The following is a 20,263-nucleotide window of genomic DNA, read 5'->3' as shown; positions in this document are numbered from 1 at the left end:
TTGCTTCCAGAGCGTGTATATACTCCAGTCTATTTCTTCAAACAGTGCTTCTATAGTGATTGAAATACAAATCCTTTGGAAAGCCTGGGATGAATAGATCCATAGTGAGCTGCTCTGTGAGCAGCATTGCAATTATATAATAATTGTATTCCCCTCTTAAGGGAATTAACCTGCAGACACTAAGTCACAGCCCTCGCCTACAGACGCTTCCCCTCAGAAACATCAATTTTCCCGTTTTCTAATCCTCAAATTGCTACTCAAGTCATCTCTGAAGATCCAGGTACAAACTTGCTTGGTTTAGTAAAGCCAGCCCTTTGGCAAGTTGTTATGCTGGGACGTATGCACAGATGTTCCCTGAGGTTTAGCGGGCATGCATCTGGCAGAATTATTAGCAAAGCTTTTCACCAGCAGGTCATCAGTCTGAATCGTGTCAGAGTCCAACAACGTCTGTCACTGTGCTTTTGACCGAAGCGAGTAACGGTGGCTGCAGTGGGTAGCAACAGGCTCGTATCTGTGTGAGCGAGAGCAGGATGTTACAGGAAAAGAGCAGTTGTGCTCAGCAAACTCCTCCCTTGGTAAATAGAGGTTGAAAGGAATATACTTTCATTACCCCGGGTTCTGCACTGCAGCTCCTCTTCTCCAGACAGCTGGGCCAAAAGGTTATGAAGGCTTGGTGGGGTGGCAGTAATTAGAGATCCGGGGCGACACGCTTACAGAAATCAATCTGTATCTATAAGCGGAGTCAGAGAGCCGAGAGTTTTATTATTAAACTCCCACAATTAAAATGCTCTTTCACTTGTTTCCTCGTCTGTTGCTTTGGATTAATCATCCAATTTGCCACAGCTGAAAATCTCATCAGACATTTTAAAGTCTTTACCCAGATTTGCTTGAATGACTCGTAGCGTCTTAAAAGGTTGTTCAGAGGTTATGTTTGCTGTGTAAATTATCTGATTTTGGGAGTTCTAGACAGCTCTTCTGTTTAAATATCTGGGTTTGTTGTTTTTTTTTAAGAGTGAGGTCTTTTACACAGCAACCATTGGGAGGTCTCTGTTACAGGGATCGTCTTGATGTGAGATGAGATTAAAGTAGCAGGACGAGGGGAGGAAGATGTGTGAAGACAAACTCACTCAGCGTGTCAATTTGGCCGCGCTCCAACTTGCAACCTAAGCTTTCCTGAGATTCCAGCGTAGATCTGTGCGGTCCCAGATCAATTTATAAATCATTAGTTGAAAAGATTATTGACTTCTTCCAAGCTGTTCATTGCAGATTTGAGAGTTACTGTCCTGGGGCCAGGGAGCTACAAAGTGGATTGCGATCAGCTATCAATCCTCCGAGCTACATTCATTGCAAAACTTGCATCTTTGATCATACTTAATCGCAGTGTCTGGATCTGGTACGGCAAAGCTGTCGTCCAATCTGGCTCGCCACAGATCAAACTGTAATTTTCCCCAAACATCCAGCTGTCCAGCTCACAGATGTGACTACAAAGCAGCCTGGAGCTGCCGTCCGCAGCTGTGGAAAGAAGTTTAAAAAAGACGTGGTTCATCTGTCAGCGCCTGGTTTCCAGCCAGACGAGGAGGTTAAGCCCGTCTCCCAGCGTTTGTGAGAAACATCTAGCAGCCTTTTTACTTTTCTTTTTTTGTGCTCAACTGTCAGTCCATTCGCTTAACAATAATTAACTTTGATATTGATTCTGAGTTTGACAACTGACGAGGAAATTGGGGTTGATATGGGGCACCCTGCATTAATGAGGATGCAGGCTTTGATTGTAATTTGAAGAGAGAATCAGAGAGACTTACAGGCCTGTACGCTGCCGAAACTTGTGTGGACAGTCATGCAAACATGAAATCTGTTTGTGCCCAGGAGATTCCTGCTCTGAAGGCTCCTGTTCTCTGACGTACACACTTCTTTTTCTCTGGTTATTGCCTTGAGATCACTTGTTAATCACGGTCAGAGTTGTGATGTGTCCAGCCCTGAAACGTTTTCATGCAGCCACACTTTTTTTTTTTTTTCTGTGGTAGCTGTCTGTCTTTTGCTACCAACCATTTCCTTATTTCCTTTCAAACCCACAGCAAATCAATGTTTATGACACCAGAAATGTTGCGTCATGAGTGAGAAATTTGCTTGAAAGTTGTGGTGTTCTTTATTCTCTAACAGAAGGGGTCATAATCCTGAGGCCGGGTGGGTTTATGCTTCAGTTTACAGCTGATTTCGGTGCTGATTTCATGTCTAAATCCAGGCTCAGGGGCTCAGACACAAAATACCAGAGGGTCAACTAATAGACGGCTGTAGTGAAAAGACTGACACTCAATCTTCCTCTTTCTGGATGCCAAACACAAGTGTGGGCACTAATTAGAGGCTCCGAGAAATCATTCAGGGGCGGGGAACCATTGTAACCTGAGGAGCGGCGGTTGTGTGGTGACGAGTTTTAGTCGGTCTGCTGGATTGTCCAAAGCCTGAGGGGCTGAAAGACTCCAGTTCAGCTTTGGTGTGTCTGCTTCTCGCACAGCATCACATGCACTTGTACACTACTGTGCATTCACTATCATTAACAGCCTGCAGCTGTGGCTTTTTAAATCCTTATCACAATTTGTAATCATTTCTCAGATAACACTCTGCATCGCATTAAAGGCACATTTCATAGCAGTTATGGAAGTTAAATCCTTCAGGGGCTCGAGGGCTTCGTATGTGTTTCAACACTGGCTATTTTTATGGAAGAATTAACTGGATGTTGGTCTGTGTTTTAATTCTTTTCTAGCAACTGTTAGCTAAGTTTGAGGCTTGTTGCATCTGTTTTTTCACCCATAAATATGAAGAACTTTATTTGGGATTAGTTTTAAGGGTTCCTGTTACGCTTTTTCATTTTTTCCTTCCCTTCAGCGCTCCCTGGATTCTTGTGCATGTGAAAGATCTTGAAAGTTAAAAAAATGTCAAGAGTCAACACCAACTGAAGCTCATCTCTCCCACAGAAAAAACTACTCCATAAACGTCTCGTCAGTAGTCCCGCCTTTAATTCTGTGACTTTGTGACATCACACTGCATCACCATGTCACACATTTGCATAATTCATCCCTTGCTGTTAGCTTGGCACGTTAGAGTTGATTTAGCACAGCAGCTCTGGTGCTTTTTCAGGCGTGCGAGAGCCGACCAATCGGAGGAGACTGAGTGTTCTGGAGGCAGGGCTTTAAAGAGACAGGAGCGTTTCAGACAGAGGGGGAACACAGAGCTGCAGCACCGGTCTGCAGAAAACTAACGAGTTTTTCTGAGCAATAATGACTGTAAACCTATTCTAGTAGCTACCAAAATACAACAATGAACCTGTCATCAGCATTATATGTCTTTACTGTCATGCTACATGATGACATGAACATAGTCTCTTGTTCCCACTACATCCTATTACCACTTACAACATGTTGTGATCATTAACACATACTGTTTTAACAATATAAAAGTAAGTCATAAATTTGACATTTTTTTAATGAAAGTAAAGTGATACTGCCGACATTTATCAACCAGACTAAATGTTTTTGTTTGTTGATGTTTCAAAAACATCCCTAGAGCTATGACATTACACGAGTGTGAGAATGATTAATTACAAAATAATTACTTATAAAGAATCAGTTTTAGACAAATATAAATATTCAGCTGCTTTGGATTCTCTGTGGGAAACCTGTAGGTAGAATATGTACACACATACTTGTGGTGTCAGGTTGGGCCATCTGATCCGTCCTGCAGATGTTTTGCTTTGCCTCTGCAGCAGGTGTCAACAGATGTCCCTCCTCACCACTTGGCCAGGTTGACCTCTCGCTCAGTGAGAGACCACCCTTCAGTCAGGCGAGCTCTGAGCGCAGCACCCCTGCTGGAAATGATCTGCCCTGCTAAAGTGTTCCTGAGCGGGTCATTACCGCCCTGCCCCCTCCACGTTCGCTGCTCCGGCCTCCCTGCAGATAGAGGGGCATGAAAATGGAGCATTTCCTTGCAGGGATCAATAAAGTATCACATTATTATGTTACGACACAGCACAAACCGAGAGGTTCAGCCGTTTCTGTGCTGGGACTGATTAGATTTCCTTTGACCTTTGACCTTTTCAGTCAAAGGGCTTTCACGGGTCATAACAGTCCACCTGTTGGTGATGTTTGAAAGGTTTGGAAAGAGAGTTAGACAAGAGGAGGAGCTGAACTCTGGTCTGTATGTAGGATTATTAGTGTGACAGCAGCTTGTCTGACAGACCTGCTTCTGTTTGTCTTAATGGATCATCACAGATCTCAGTAATCTTTCTGACTCGTTCTTTTGTCCTCCTCGCAGAGTGATGTCATCTTTTTGTCTCGCAGACTGAATCTCCATCATACAAACTGATGATTCTCCGGTTTATTCATATATTGAGTGAACAGTATTTACCTTGATGGCATTTTGTTTTTGTGGAGCCGTTGTGGTTTTGTTGCAGCTGTGGGTGTGAGGACAGTCAGTACTGGTGAGCCCCCTAGAGGTTCATGGCCCAACTGCATGCATGTGTCATGACACATTTGGCAGAATGCAAAACACAAGAATATGTTTTTTTTTGTACTTTACAAACTCTGACGGGCTTCTTATCCAAACCAGCCTGATGTTCTTCACCACTGTGACTACTAATAAGTAAGCAGAGTAGAATATCTCAAGGGCATTCTAACAGGTCTTCAGATTGATCCACAGTTTTTGATGGACACAGTGATCAATATTATCTGTGACATTTCATGTGTGGAGATAATCTTTGCTCCAGCTGTCAGTCAAACTGTATTGGATTGTTTTAATCTTTACATTTAATTCACACTTTATACTATATTATGGATAAAATGCAGTAATGGAATGCAACTTAATACATTTACTCAAGTACTGGAGTCATTTGATTGACGGTTTTACTTTATCAGGGTTGTACTGTGCAGTCTATTTCTCAAGATACACCACACGTATTAGTTTAGTGTAATATGTTTTATGCATTCAATAATAACGGAGCTGTTGAGATAAAGTTATCTGCATCACCAGCTCCTGCTCTCTGTCCGCCCTTATTTCAGCCCTCTGCAGACAATTTATGTGTCAGAGCTGCTTCCTCTTCAGCCCGACACACAGGAGCATATGCCTGGCACATTAAATCACTACACAAGAGTCCCACGCAGCCAAATTATTCTTTAATGGTATGAAAGATTCCCATGGCGTGTTTCAGCCTCCTTTCTGCCCGCCCGACTGTAAACCCAAAAGCAATAAATATCCTAAGCAGGGTCGGGAATTTACTGCACCTGTAGTAACCACCGCACCGTCGTAATAAGCAGCAGATGTGGGAGTGATTGCATTGAGCCTGAAATTCATGCATTGCAAAAAAAAAAAAGAAAGGGGGAATACTTTGAGAGGTACAGTTTCATCACCTGACCAAAGCTGCTTCAACTCTGTCGCTCAGGGCCTCACATTCGTTTTGATCAGCAGGTAACACGGCTGAAATTAAAAACAATTTGGATTTAGTGTCGCGGTGACTCGGCTGTCGATTACCGGACAGGAAATAGCTGTCGTGAATGGTTATTCATGATGTATGAGTGTGCTGGGAGAACACAGCGCAGTGCTCCACCAATCTTTAGCCTTTAATGTGTGAAAATAACAATTTAGCCGACTTGGAGAGCAAATACAAACCCTGATGGCAGCGAGATCCATGTTAATGTGATTTGGCCGGCACGGAATGAGAATTTGAACACATCTTTTATGTGTTTAATTCTCATCAGGACCGATTGAAATGGTAAATAATGGCTGTTCCCCTTTAAAGTATCTTGTCTGACCTCGTATTTCGTACTCAGGCAAAGATATTTATTGCTTTCTCAGGGCTGAACGGCGGTTGTGGCCGAAATGCTCCTGCTTTTTTTTTTTTTTTTTCCAGCAGAGAGTCGGGTGTACTATATCATGCAGTATGACCACCAGATAAACTCCAAAGCTCAGGGCCGATGTAGAAAGACACTGTAATAATATCATGTGAGGAAAGATGAATTTAGTGAGTCCAACAGGAGCCAGAGGAGAGTGAAAGGCTTTCATTCCTCTTGCTGCAGGATTTTTATGAGAAACATGCAGCGGTCTGGACAAAGAGGCCGCTCTCATTAGTTAATCTTTGCTTGGAGGCATCCAACATTTATTAATGCATCTGGGTATTCGTGCACGTATATGTGTGTGTGTCTTTGCATGCATGTGTGTGCGTGTGTGTGAGTACAGTGCTGTATCCAAACAACATGATTGGCCCTCTGCATATAATCAAATCTTTATCACTCTTTTAATTGTATTTTTTTTGTTTTTAATCATCACTAATAGTTGTGTGCATTAATGCAAAGGTGTGCACATCCGTGTTTCTCTGCATGCGCGCAGCAGTTTTGTTTCTGCAGGGGAAAGGTTAATGTTTAACAGCATGAATGGTTCACTCCGCTAACGTGTGAACAAAGCACAATGGCTGCACTGTATAGGCTCCTATTTATTCAGAGTCACTTCCTCCCTTAATAGTCGGCTCTACTTTCCTCACAGAGGGAGAAAAAAAAAAAGTAGGTCAAGGAAAAGTCATGTTTGAGGTAATTCACTCTCGGGGACTGCTTCTCTGATCATTAGATGACATTGGTTAACCCCGAGAGTGAGGTCATTTTCAAGTCAGGGTTACACCCAGAACCCGGCCCGGCTGGTAGCGTGTGTCTGCGTTTTACGGCACATCTGAGAGGGAGGATCTCAATGGGAAGGCTGAAAAGAGAGAAGCATGAAAAGACACAATTGTTTAGATAAAAAAAGATGAAGAAAAGCTTTGGAAAAAAAAAAAAGGACGGCTGGTTTGTGACCTTCTGGTTCTTGCTTTAATCAAATATTAGTTTTCAGCTGACGCACTCTGAAGGAGAACAACCCTCCAGAGTTTCTGCTTTGATGCAACTGAACAAAAGATCCACATTGAGGAATCATTCGGACGGTTCATTCTTGATCTTCATGCAGAAAGACCTGAACCGAGGTGGAATGCAAACACATCGTCCCCCCCCTCCACCTGCGGCAATTACTTGTGATGAGTACGTCAGGATTAAGCGGATATTTGCAGACTTTTTGGATTAAGTATGATTTCATCCTCGCAGATCTTTGGAATACCTTTTCATCAGGACCTAATGCTTTCATGTCAAGGCCCCTTTTCCTTTCTTTTTTCCTCTTTCTCTGCAAAAGCAAGCTCAGATTTCCCCTGCACATTCTCCTCTTAATGATAATCCTAATAAAGAGGCATTCCACTCACCATGTAACAGATTTTCCCAAGAAAGTATGTACACAGCGAGCCCCGAAAAAGCCGACATCTATTTATAATTTTTCAAGTAGATTTCTGGTTGTGTTTTGACCTCTTCTATTAGTACCATATGTACACCTACTACCAAACATGCAACACGGTACATCTGGACTCGTACATTAAAGAATCACATCTTTTTTTTTCACATTCACCTACTTTATGAGCCTGAATGTTGCAGCCCACTGTAATGGGGCTGTAATTAAAAACACGTCATTGTGATGGAGGGCCAAGCTTTAATAGCATGAAAGCTATCGGCTTGTTTCCTCCTGAGCCAGCAAATGGGTGTAAAAACAGTCAATCAAATGTAGCGTGTTGCTGCTGCTTGCTGCAAAGATTAAAGGGGCAATGAGCCGTTTTTTTTTAGCAAGAAATCAAAAGAAATGTTGACTGCAGGGACAAACAAATAGATTATTTTTAATATAATCATGCTGTTAATAACCCTGCAAAGAAGGTATCATCCCAACCACAAAACATGGCTTTAAGGGACTCTTCTTATGTCAGATTGAGTGTCAGTCTTCTGTCTGTGTTGTTTTGCAGGAAGTTTGATTTGCCTAAAGAAGGTGGCCGTCCTCTCTTTGGTGAGACGGGTTGTACTCGAGGCCAAACTCCTCACACAGTTATGAAAGAGGCTGTTCATTGAGAATCATGCCCGGGCTTTGTTTCTCTTTGCATCTGGCACGCAGTCATTCAATCTGTTCTCACCTGGCTCACCACCGAAGCCAAATGAAAACATCAAAGCGATTTCGGCACCCTGAAGTTAAAAAAAAGTCTCATTGTGGTTTCGTCTATTTACTCCTCTTGACAGACGGCATCAGTCAGGAGAGAAAGTCCGGAGTTCAGTTACATCTTGTTGATGTCATCGGACTTATATTAAATATGTAATATTAACCGTAACTTGAAAAATGATGTGCATTCGTTTAACAATTGACCACTTGCTAAATCCCACCACTGAATATTGATTGTCTAATTATATGTTGACATCTCTAACCAGGCACAGCCGGCCTGTCAGCTCTGGATTACGTCACGTCTCTCGTATGCATATGGCGACAGAATGAATGATATTCTTTTTAATCGCCTTTCCAAAACCCCAAAACACACCTGTAGCAACTCTGTCCTGTTCCTTACTGAGCAACAAGATCAGACAATTTTTCATTATGCAAAAAAAAAAACATATAATCTTTCTAGTATCCCTAGTTTCTGTTGCTTACTACCACAAAATATCGGAGCTGGTAACATTCCTGAACTGATCACATAAAGTCAGACATGCTATCAGGTACTTTTACTTATTTTAAAATCACCAGGGCTTCAAAAACTAAACCAGGTTTGAGTCCTCGTACGCTACAGTCATCCTGCACATACATCCTGTATTAATAACCATGAGTCACACATTAGTTCATCTCTACTGAGATCCTCTACATGAGGCATTCGGCTATTACTGTATCTTAACTCTTAATTCCTGCCACCAGGTAGGATCCCAACTTGTCTTTGTTGGATGAGTCATAAAATGAGAACTGTTCTTCATGCTGAGTTCTGTAGATAAAGCTGTAAATTCAAGACCCCCCCCCCTTTGTTTCTGCAGGGTTCTCACTTTAAAACGAGGACACATTGTTTAAAAAGTTACCAAGAATTCCAAAAGTGGTAAACCTGCCACGGTTATCACTGTAAACCACATTCTTGCCCTGTGAGAACGGAGAAGTTGACGGGCGCAGCTGCAGGAGGGCGAACTGTAAATTCTCTTTGAACTGTTACTGACTTTAAAATGATCAGAAAGTGTTCAGAAACAGACAGCAACCCTGCAGAAGTTGGTTTCACTCCCCTCATACTTGTTTTCAGTGACCACTCCTGCAGACAGACTTGTTTTCCTTGGAACCGTCCTGAGAAACTCTGTTTCTGTGGAACTGCTCTGTGACATTATGCAGGCTGAGCGTTAAGTCGTCTGTGTTTTTGTTTCTGTTGCAAGCAAATAACCTCATAATGAATCAGCCTGCAAGGTATGAATCACATCCTTAAATCAAATTTATAGCAGAATAAAGAGTAATCAAGCTCCAAATGTGTTTCAAATATAAATTTGTCTACATCACTTTCAGTGGGAAAACAGTTACTCATCCATTTAATGCACTGACAAACTTCCAGCAGTGCACTCCTTCTCCGGAGCGCATTAAACCCCTGGTGGGTCCTCCGACGGCGAGACATATTGGATCGGTTTATGAATACTGAATGATCATCAGTGGTACAAAAATAAATACTGCTTAAACTAATTGAGGATTGGCTGGGGATGGGATAAATCCATCGCTGTGATCTCTGAGAAATGGAGTCATCAGCATTGCAACACCGCATGTTGACACTAATGACAGTATTTTCAGTCCGTGTTTTAATTGTATTGTTGTGTTCACTTTTGTTCTGTGGAACAGAATCTGTGGATAGTTGTCACATGCTACACGTGGAGTATGAACATGTACTGTCGTGAAGAATCAGCGCAACTTTTATCGCCTGTTCAGTTTATTTCTTTGAGCGTTGCTTCAGAGCACGGTGGACTTGAGACAGGTAAAAACTTGGAAGATATGTTGTTTTCTAAAATGTAGCTGAAGCAATGAAACATTTTCTCAGTTGAAGGAAATCTCATGTTTTAGCAAAACTCTTAAAAGACGGCTCCATGACGGGTTTAGCCGAGCTTAACGCAAAGTTTGGAGGCCGAGAAAACAGCTCGCAAAGTGATTTCTTCTCACTCAGAGTTTAAACATCTTTTGTAAACGTTTCACATGTAGAAACAGGAAAAGAGGCTAGTTAGCTTACATGGATGTCCAGTATTTACTAAATCCTTCAACGGAATATGAAGTGGATTTGATTGTTTAGATGTTGTGTACGTTACAAAACTGAATGTAGTTATTTTAACCCAAAGTAGGATCTTTTCCTAAACCTAACCAAGTATGTTTTGTGCCTTAACTGAACCAAACAGCAACTGAAAACAATAATAACAGTCCAAAAAATGTTGACACTAACCAGACGATTCATATTACGTATGAATGTTAACCCAGAAGAGAAGGTAGAGCGTCACAGTGTGAAGCTTAAGAACGCTGATCAAACGTCTGTATTGACGAGTTGGAAACGAGAAAGTGTTGAAAGATGATGCTATTTTTCTCCCACTGAAAATGTTGATATCTGTCTTCTTATGTAACAACATCTGACGTATTATTTCTGACCTGCTGATTTGAAAACGTGTCCTGTAACGAGCTCGGCCGCAGGGTGTTGTCATTAGAATGGTTCTGAGGCTCAGGTGGAGTGGTGAAGCTCAGGGGAGCGAGTGACAAGCTTCATCAATGTGATTATATCCTGCAGCCACTCGTCCAGCGGCTCTGAATGGCTTCATGAAAGGAGCTTTTTACTTTTAGATTCATCGAGTTATGATGACAAGAAGCACACGATTATACACAGTACATGCTAATAATAACAAGTCTATGAATGTGTAGCCGTTCAGTGTAGCTTCTTCTGGAGGGAAAATTGTCATGTAAATATTTCCCTCGCTTTCTGCTGATTTTAAGGCATTCTCGCATTACTCGCTGGTTTGATGTGTTTAATGTCAGACTGAGGTATTGGTAGCATGTTGAAGTTGGTATCGGATCTGTCTAAGGATGAATAAAACATTAGGCGAGCGTCAATCTAAAACCCCTCCCTCGTCAGTATTTCACACTGCATAGTAGCTCTTTGCAAGATGCTTGACATGTTTATGCCTCAACATCACAATGTGTATCGGTTCACCCCCCCATGGCCAACGGATTTAATCTACACCAATCAAAAAGTGACGGTATGTAAATCACAAAACACAAAACAGTCCGTCTTCTGTTTCAGGAGTGCAGGATTCCCATCAGGAGAAGATCACAACAGTGTCTGGAGAGGGAATGGTCCAGAGCCCAGACTTCCCAAACACCTATCCCAGGAGCACTGAGTTGGTCTGGAGACTCGTGGCAGCCAGTAACATGAGGATCCAGCTCACCTTCGATGAGAGGTTCGGTCTGGAGGACCCTGAAGATGGCATATGCAAGTAAGAACATGCAGTAGTAAAGTTAAACTAGTGACTCAGCAGGAATAAAAAGCAGATCAAGAACTACTTATTGCATGATTAAAAAAGAACACACTCAGTTTGTGCAGACGAGGTCTTTCTGTTGGACACGAGAGGCGTCACTTGACTTTATTTTCATTATCCATCCAATACTGGTATCAAGTCTCAAGCTGAGTATTTGTGTTTGCTTCTTGGGATCCGAAAGAAGAGTTTTAAGATAAGGAATTATTCAGCGGTAGTCAAACTGTTGGTTTTGTATCGAACACTGACTGCCTCCTTGGCAGAGAGCTGAGAGCATTTTCTCGATAAGTATCTGGTTATTATTTCCCGTGTTTGTTCAAACTGATCAGCTAATAAAAAACTATGATTTTGAAGGAAAGTGAACATATAAAGTAAGTAAGATTACGGCTCCCTGCTTAGAAAAGTTCTGGATCTTCGACAAAAGCTCTCCATCTACACCTGGTCTTAATCTGATCTTGCCGTTCCATTTACACCTGGTACTTTTAATGCTCTCTCATTACCCTGGTGGAGATTGGATCTGTGTCCTCTGTGTGGAATTTGAGGCGGCTGCAGATCAGACTGGCTCAGAACACCGCTGAGCTCTGTGAGTTGCTGAGATAAGGAAACTTTATAAACTCTGTGAAACGACGTCTTAATTATTTGTCCTCTCTTGTTAATTCGGCATACGTAATACGATAAGTTTGTACTTTCTTCTTATAAAAACAACCTGAATTTGCCCGCTGGTTGTACAGATTGCCTTTACTCCTACCTAAGATCTGAACACAATGCAAGAAAGAAGTGTTTATACCTCTCATCAACATGCATTTATTTATTTTTTATTGAATGTTTGCATTGTTTTGTTATTCGTCGTTATCTTCCTCTGTCCTTTAACTAGGCCATCTCTCTCTGGACCAGTGAAATGTGTGCTACAGGATCATCATGCACCAAAAGAAATATTGGGACACATGGATAATTTTCCTGTCAGTGTCCTCACTGGTTTGATAAATCCGCCAAACTCCAGAAACATTAGTGCATTCTAGGTTTCTGCATTTCATTTTGAAAGATAAGGGAAGCGTATTTGCAGGCCTCTGTATTGTCTCAGAGAGGAGGACCTTCAGCGGTTATCTGCAGCGGTGCACATCGTCTCCTCTGCTTGCGTGGCCGGCTCCCATCAAACTGGGGCTTCCCCAGTTGGCATGCCAGATACGTGCTTGGCTGTGGTGCAGACGTGGCCTGCTTATGTTGTAGTCCATCTTTAAAGATTTAGAGTCAGAGTGTGTGGCCATTTGTGAAATTGCCTTTGGTCTGCCGTGGCAGCTCGTGAATATTGAAAACCCGGCAGCAGAGTGATTTGTTTCACCCAGGACCCCCCGGTGACGCGCTTCACACTGGCATATTTTACTCATAGCCGCTCATGTGATTGTTTGAAAGACACGCGCCCCGCCTTCTGGCTGGCAACACATGAACACAAACACACACATCCAGTGCGTCCTCTGCTTTCTGAGGAGCCCACTTTCAATTACTGCCGAGCTTTGCCTCGGTTGCTATTCAATTTAAACGGGGATCCCGATCCCCAACCATCGATTTACCCTCTGTGCTTTATGTTCAGTGCCCCGCTGTCAATATATCACATCTGACTGGTTAGCATGGAGGAGCTCAATCAGTGAAAAGTGGAGAAGGGAGCTGGGGGAGGGTGACCTCGCTAGTCATTCCTGGAGAGCCCCCTAATGGATGACAAGTAGAATGACAGTCGGCCACAGAGCTGACAGGGTTTAGATGTTGGACACGGCAGCACTGGATTTATCTGTTGAGAAATAAACTGCATGTATCAGGAAATTAAAAGAAGATGTGGCCATAAATCTGCATCCCTCTGTTCCTGCGGCAGCTCCCAGGCATTCAACTTCACAGATCAATGAGGTGTTTGTGATCCTGTCTCAGATTTTCTTCCAGAGTCTGGTTAAAGATGAGCTGATTTAATTGTGCTGCCATCCAGGATTCATGCCTCTGTTCCACATTACACTTCCTGTTTCCTGTCTTTGTCGGCTGCTGCTTATCAGCCCCCCAGCACAACTCGAACTTGACGAATGAGGTTAGGGTTGCTGTCGTAACCCCGGTGAGGGAAAGTTCCACGGCGGGTGCAGATTGACAACTTTTGTGCCGTCGTGCCTTTACAAGACTAAACTGGTCGGTGTCCTCGAGGGGGGAGGGGCGAGAGACAATAACAACATCCTTTTCCAGGGTCGTGCAAGTCATCGCCACGTCTGCCGCTCCTGCTCTCACATTTTTCAGCCCCGGCCCCACCTCTTCCTTTTACCCAACAGGTCTTGATCGGATCCCAAGATACACACTCTTGGCAGGGTTGGCAGACTGATGAATGCAGCATGCAATCACAAGCAGAAACAGACACTCACATTCACAAGTCTGTCTACTTCTTCTCTCGCCTCCACACACACACATAACACACACTCGCGTTAACGAGCCGCTGGCCTGGTCTGCACGTCTCCTTCATCTTTCATGTGTGGTTATTAATTTATTCGCCAAATCTGCCCTCTAGACCTTCGTTCCACTGACGTTACCGCACGCACAGTGTTACTGACATCTTACACTTGTGTCACGGCACAATGCGATGCAAATAAACAAGAATGTAATCTCCTGTCCGGAGATTCACAGCAAACGGCAGGGGGATAAAACAAACAACAGTGGGAGATGTGTTCGGCTCTGCTCGCGAGCCCGGAGCGAGGACTCTTTTGCTGAGATGAGAGGGAGGCTGTGTAGTCGAGATGCTCATCTGCTATTCTGTTTGTCTGTGGCACGATGAAAAGCATTCTTACCAAATCCACTGGAGGAGAGGCATATTGGGGAGGGATTGGTCTTGCTGCTGGTTGGCATGGCAGCAGAGTCGTGCTTGGCGGCTCTCAGACAGGAATGTTCACAGAAAGGCATTTGTGCTCCCTGTCTTTTCGTCTGAAAGGGGGATGACTCAAAAAAAAAAACAGTGTTCGTGTTGCTAATCTGCATCGGCTCAGCTGTAGATATTGTGTTGATTAATTATGTAAAAGGGAAAGAAAAAGGATGCATGGAGAAGCTTTGTGAACGCTGAACACTGTATATAAGATTCCTTCACTGTTCTCGGCGACTGTACGTACAGTTTGGTATGTATGTCATTGCATTTGTAAATCGGAGAAACCGCTGTTCGACATGGTGATTCTGAACACATGGCGATGTGTAATGATCAGGGCGTCCTGCATTATTGATGAGCCATCTGTCAAAGCTGTGGAGCTGTCTGAGGGCTGATTTTCAGAGAGGAAAGCTTCTCTCTTCACTGACCTCCATCGAGAAGGCAGCAGGAAGCTAAACTGATATTTTATCCTCATACCAAAATCACTTCATGCCGGTCCGGCTTGCACTGAACGTTTTATCACGCGCGCAGTTGTCCAATGTGTTTGTTTGAGCAGACAACAAACTTCCTGTTTGACTTTCCAAATCAAAGGCAGCAGAGTCGGTAAATGTATCGACCCCCCTCACACACACACACACACACACACACAGTTTATTTAACATCACAGAAAATCCATTTTTAGTCCCGCTCATGTCCCTCCGTGTTGTTTTATTGAAACCAGCTTGAACTGAATCTGTCAAGCCTGCGCAAAATGTAAACAATGTCCTTGAAATCCAAATATCCGAATTGGCAGCAGTGAATGAGGGGTGAGCGTGCCTGTTGACGCAAATGGCAAAGTGATTAATCCCAGACTGTGAAGAGTCGGTGAAACAAGGCGGTATTGAATGCAGCGCAGCCACTGGTGACACACACACACACACACACACACACAGGTATAAATAATAAAGTCTGAACTCCTGAACTGCGTGTCTTAAGTGCTGAGGTTGGTCAATGTTAGCCTTGGCACACCAGAGGAGTCTGGAGCTCGGCCATGTGCTCCCTCACTCCATAATGTTTACTGGTACTATGGGTTGGCAGGGTGGCCGGCAGAGAGAGACCGTCATGTAATTACAGGGTCGCCAGGTTTGATCCCCACAACAAGCAAAACGGTGCTTTTATTTATACTCTTTCTCAATTGAAATTCAAACGATGATTCTGTTAAGTGAAAAATTGTGACGCTAAACCCTTTTTAAAACCAGTTAAACCCATCATGTTAAAACTAAATAGTATTTTGAAAAATGCATGGGATTTGCAGCCACCGACAGCTTCTGCAGTTTTCAGTGACTGTAAAGAAAAATACTGTAAGATTTAAACACTGCTGCGTCAAATTACGTCTTTTTGTCCTGTGGGAATTGACGAGGAGTTGCTGATAGTGGAAATAGAAATATGATTAATACTCAGCATAACTAAGGAATAGATAAATAGCACAAAAAACACCCTCGAGAGTGATTCATATTTATTTTTCGTCGTGTCAATGTATTGATTTACAAAGTGAGTTTTCAGAAAACTGATGAATTGTTTGATGATAAAGAGTCCTGCAGCTTCCCTACAGTCGACATTCAGTGCAGCATAAGGAGCTCAATGTTTAATAAAAACTATATGTCAGCGACAACATGTAGCATCAGTGTAATAGGCGTGTTAAAAAGCTGCCTCAGCAGGCAACAGCTGCTTATTCTGCCCCGTCAACCGTCCTGAGATTTGTCTCCAATATCCAGTTCATTCTGAGTCATTTAATTCAGGCAGTAAATAACAGACAGATCTCATCCGTCACTGCTGAGATGTTGCAACCTGCTGTTGAAGATATTTATATTCTTTATTTAATGAGGTCAAACTTTTATTTCCCCTGGCAGCTTTATTGATATTAACAACCTCACCTTCAGAAGGGCAGGACGGAGCTGAAGAGACAGCTCTGCAGCGCAGCGTTAAAGATGCTGACAGGCTTACAGAGAGCAGAAAGTACAATGAAGCTACCCAGCAAATACTGACATGTTGTTCAAATGTTGGTTGAACGTGTTTTACATTTATCACGACAACATGACCGCTGCAGCGCAGAAGAATCACATGTACCAGACTTTATCGTACAGTCACAGTTTGTTATTTCACAACCACAGAAATCATTCGACAAAAGTTTGACAATCATTAAATGATTGTGTTAAAGAAAGGCACTTTTCAAAGCGGAGGTAGCGTTAACAATATCCTGGATTAGTGTAATAAGTATTGGCATCAGACAGGACAGTTCAACCAAATGTTTTCTGGGTAACTAACATGTCTGTAGAGGTAAAACTCTACCAGTACAAACCCGTAACTGCTCAAAGTCGCAGTATACCTTGGACAAAGACAATTTCATGATAAAGGAGTGGATCAATAACGGGTGATTGTCTCAGAGAGTGAAATAATCAATGTCTTCTTTCTCTGTCTACCAGGTACGACTATGTGGAAGTAGAAGATCTGACTGAGAAAACCATCCTGGGTCGCTGGTGCGGCTCACAGTCGGTACCGGCTAGCCACACTTCCAAAGGCAGTCAGATCAGGATCCGCTTCGTCTCTGACGAGTACTTCCCCTCCGAGCCGGGATTCTGCCTCCGCTACTCCCTTCTGCCTGTGGTACGTACATGATCCACACTCAGGGGTTAAAAAAAACGTGCATTGTAAGAAGTCGAGCACTTCTCTGCCTCCGTCTCCAGCTTCAGGGAGTTCACAGTAAGCTATATCTCACCATGCAAGCACAATTAAAATAATTTGCTTGTTGCATAACACGGTGCCTTCGTTTGCAATCATCCATTTATGTTTATGTGTGCCCGAGGTTTTGAGCATCATTGGGGAGAAATTATGTTTAAGCACTTTGGAACATCTGGCTCCTGTACTGTCATTTATTTCAGTTACGACGACACACACAAGCCAGAGCGGCTCACACACACAAACTCAACAAAATGTCTGCAAAAACACATCAGAGTATATCCACTTAAAACTGTTTCCAGCTCTGTAATTTTCTCATTCTCTGGAGCTGAGATTGTTTCCATTTATAAATAATCAAACTGTCGTGTTCTATATGGCGTCTCTGTATGAAAGCTTCCACCGGCTGAACCTGTACTGTATCTATAGAAGCAGACAGATGACAGATGAGGTGACTCAGTGTCACTGATGGTGTTGCTTGCGACCGAGATGGAGAAAATAAACGGTTTCACATTCACAGAGACGTCCTCTTGACCCTCTGGGGGATTCATTCAAGCCCCTGAAATGAAAGTAGGAATTAAGAGATAGAAGAGCTTTTTGTGTGGAAAATTGTCACGCTGCTGTCTGTCCGCTTCATTTTTTGGTTTGAGTTTTATCATCTCATACTGCGGTTCAAAAGTAATATCCCCTCTCATGTGTTTTAACCGTGCCCCACTTCACAAAGAAACCTTGTTATTCTCCTCTATACTTAAAGCTGAAGTACAGTATATACTTCTGCTCCTCCTGTTTCACTTGTCTTTACCTGTAACAAAGACCATAATCACTGCTTCCATCGCCCACTAATCTTTGTTTCCATTCACCTTTTAGACTTCTGGCAGATGCTCATCCAATAAAATGTAGATTGTGTGCATAGCATGAGCCTGAACTCACTCAGCACAGCAGCAGCTTTCCTAAAACACCAGTGAAGAGCACAAGACTCGAGCAGCGGACTTTAGGTTTGTTGCACAAGCGTAGCCATGTAGGAAAAAAGATATATATGGTTAATATTAATGGCTGAAGCTAAAGCGACTATATTTGTCAGAGCATAGCACAGAGCATTGTCAGTGAGGGATTAGCTTTACTTTTTTATCCTCTTATCCTGGCTTGTAATCACATTTTCAATTCACACCACAAAAAGAGAAATAAGTTCATTTAGTTATTTTTGCAGTAAATGTATAATATATAATGGTATAGCTAGCTGACAGTAGCAGGCTCTGTAGAGGGAAGATGTGCTTTGCTACGACAGGCGACCAGCTGAAATAATCACAATCCTGAGCTTCAACTTTACAAATGTCCAGTTTTACTTAAAACGGTGTTATAAAAGTTCGATGCTCGACGAGTGGACCGCTTTTACAAAACAAGGGGCCTACATTACCCACAATGCAACGTGGCCCCTGAGTGACATCACTGGAGGAAATGCACCAGATTACATGCAGCTTCCTTTGGAGCCACAAAGGCTTTATACTACTTTATACTTAATACTTTTTATATCTGCAGGCACATTCAGGAGGGCTTCCAGAGTCAATATCAGACGCTTCTGTGATGATAAAAGTTTGTCGTGGCCGATCTGTTGAACTCACCGGGTTATTGTGTCTTCGCCGGCTTGATTATTACTTTTTTTTACAAAATCTCTGTGGTGTGCTGACCAACATTTAGTTACTTTTATTATTATTATTTTTATACTGGCCCGTATCACTACAGAGTCGTCTGTGAGAGACCTGAAATGAATCTGCAGTTATCAGAATTAACGGCTGGTTAAAGCCACAAAGTGACCGTTGAGCTTGAATCATCACACAACACGAGAGACAGAGATCTGGGCCAGACTGCTAGAAAAACATTTTGTACAATTTTGTTAGCGTGTTAGCCGCCGGTTGCATAATGTGGCGCCGATTGTTTCCCTCCGGTGGGCGTGGTTTTCAGAGTGTGACACACTGCGCTCTGTTTCTATGAGTAAGACCGACCTGAAAGTGTAGACAGTGATTCAGCGGTGAAGAATCAGCTCAGCTACGTGGACGTTACTTTAAAAGCTGCTCTTTGGCTCCATCGTTTGAATTTTAACTTTATCTAGACGAAGCAGTTCTGCCTCCAACAAATGCAGTCGACTGATGGCAGAGACTTCTGTGCCGGGGAACATCTTGACATCTTTGATCCTTCCTCTTCCCATTCTTCATTCTCTTTCACTTCACACCAGACCACACACAAACACACCGAATCCCTTCGTCCCTGCTCCCTTCATTGACAAAAGCCCGGAGATAAACTGAAGAGACAACTGCCGTGTTTTAACCTGTCGTGTTTCAGCTCCGTTCACTTGCTCTAAGTAAACATCTCGACTCCTCATTAATCCCTCACGGCCTGAAGCACTGTGAAATCTGACGAGCACAAAGAGAGAATCCAGGTCACCGATGAGGCTTTGCTTTCTCTCTGTAACTTTCTCCTCATTCTAAAGCTTTATTTGTTCTTTTATTCCTCAAACACATTATTATTAAATTCTTCCATCATCCCTAAAACCCCAGACAACATTGTTAATAGCAGCACTGACGGACACGCTGGAAACATTCAGTGTCATGCTGAGAATCGCAGCTGTTAAATGAAAACAGTCGGTCGTTACATGCAGCAGCTCCCAGCGGTTGAATAAAATACATTTTGTTGAAGTATTGCAGACAGCTAAGTTATTGATTGGAAGGTTGGTCAGTCAATCTTCAGTAATGATGCTTTTCAAATTGTGCTCCATGTTTGCCGTCGATACACTGCAGTCGTGTGTGATGCCTCGCTTTAATGGAGATGGATAAATCCAATCAGACACTATTGTGAGGAGTTACTCAATTTCAAAGTCTCCTGAAGAGGAGGGACGTGTCACCTAATGAACAGTTTTACTTTATCTGAGCAGAAGTCTGTGATGTATCGTGTTTCTATAGTAGTCGACATTGTTTTTGACAAGAATGAATATTGGCAGCACGTCATTGCAACTTTCTTTAAAGGTATATTTCGGTATAAGTTTAATCCATGGTCTAACACACCGTGAAACTGTGTTAGACTCCCTCTAGAAAGATCAAGTTAGCAGACCGCTAATTTACGGAGTTTTATCAACCTCAGAAACGACCGCACAACAACAATACACTGCAGTAAATGGATCCAAATATAAACTGCCACCAAAAAGCCACAAATAATGCTCAGAACAGCAACAAACTTCAGCAACAGTACAAATAGGGTCTCAGCACATAGTCCGGGGCATCTAACCTCCGCTAGC

At 42.8% G+C, this 20,263-nt stretch overlaps 1 protein-coding gene across 2 annotated transcripts in view; it reads left to right on the top strand.

Moving 5' to 3' along the window:
• The window catches only part of pdgfc (platelet derived growth factor c), a 50,226-nt gene that overhangs the window by 20,241 nt on the left and 9,722 nt on the right, over positions 1-20,263 (top strand). For both annotated transcript variants that reach the window (XM_030395512.1, XM_030395511.1), the window contains exons 2-3: positions 11,156-11,348; positions 16,728-16,908. In XM_030395512.1, coding sequence (XP_030251372.1) covers positions 11,156-11,348; positions 16,728-16,908 — 374 coding nt within the window. The remainder of the gene's footprint in view (positions 1-11,155; positions 11,349-16,727; positions 16,909-20,263) is intronic.

This window comes from Sparus aurata, chromosome 18 (assembly GCF_900880675.1).
Source record: "Sparus aurata chromosome 18, fSpaAur1.1, whole genome shotgun sequence".
In the NCBI taxonomy this organism is placed as follows: Eukaryota; Metazoa; Chordata; class Actinopteri; order Spariformes; family Sparidae; genus Sparus; species Sparus aurata.
Note: the sequence above shows the minus strand (reverse complement) of the source record. Positions and strands in the feature narration are given on the sequence as shown.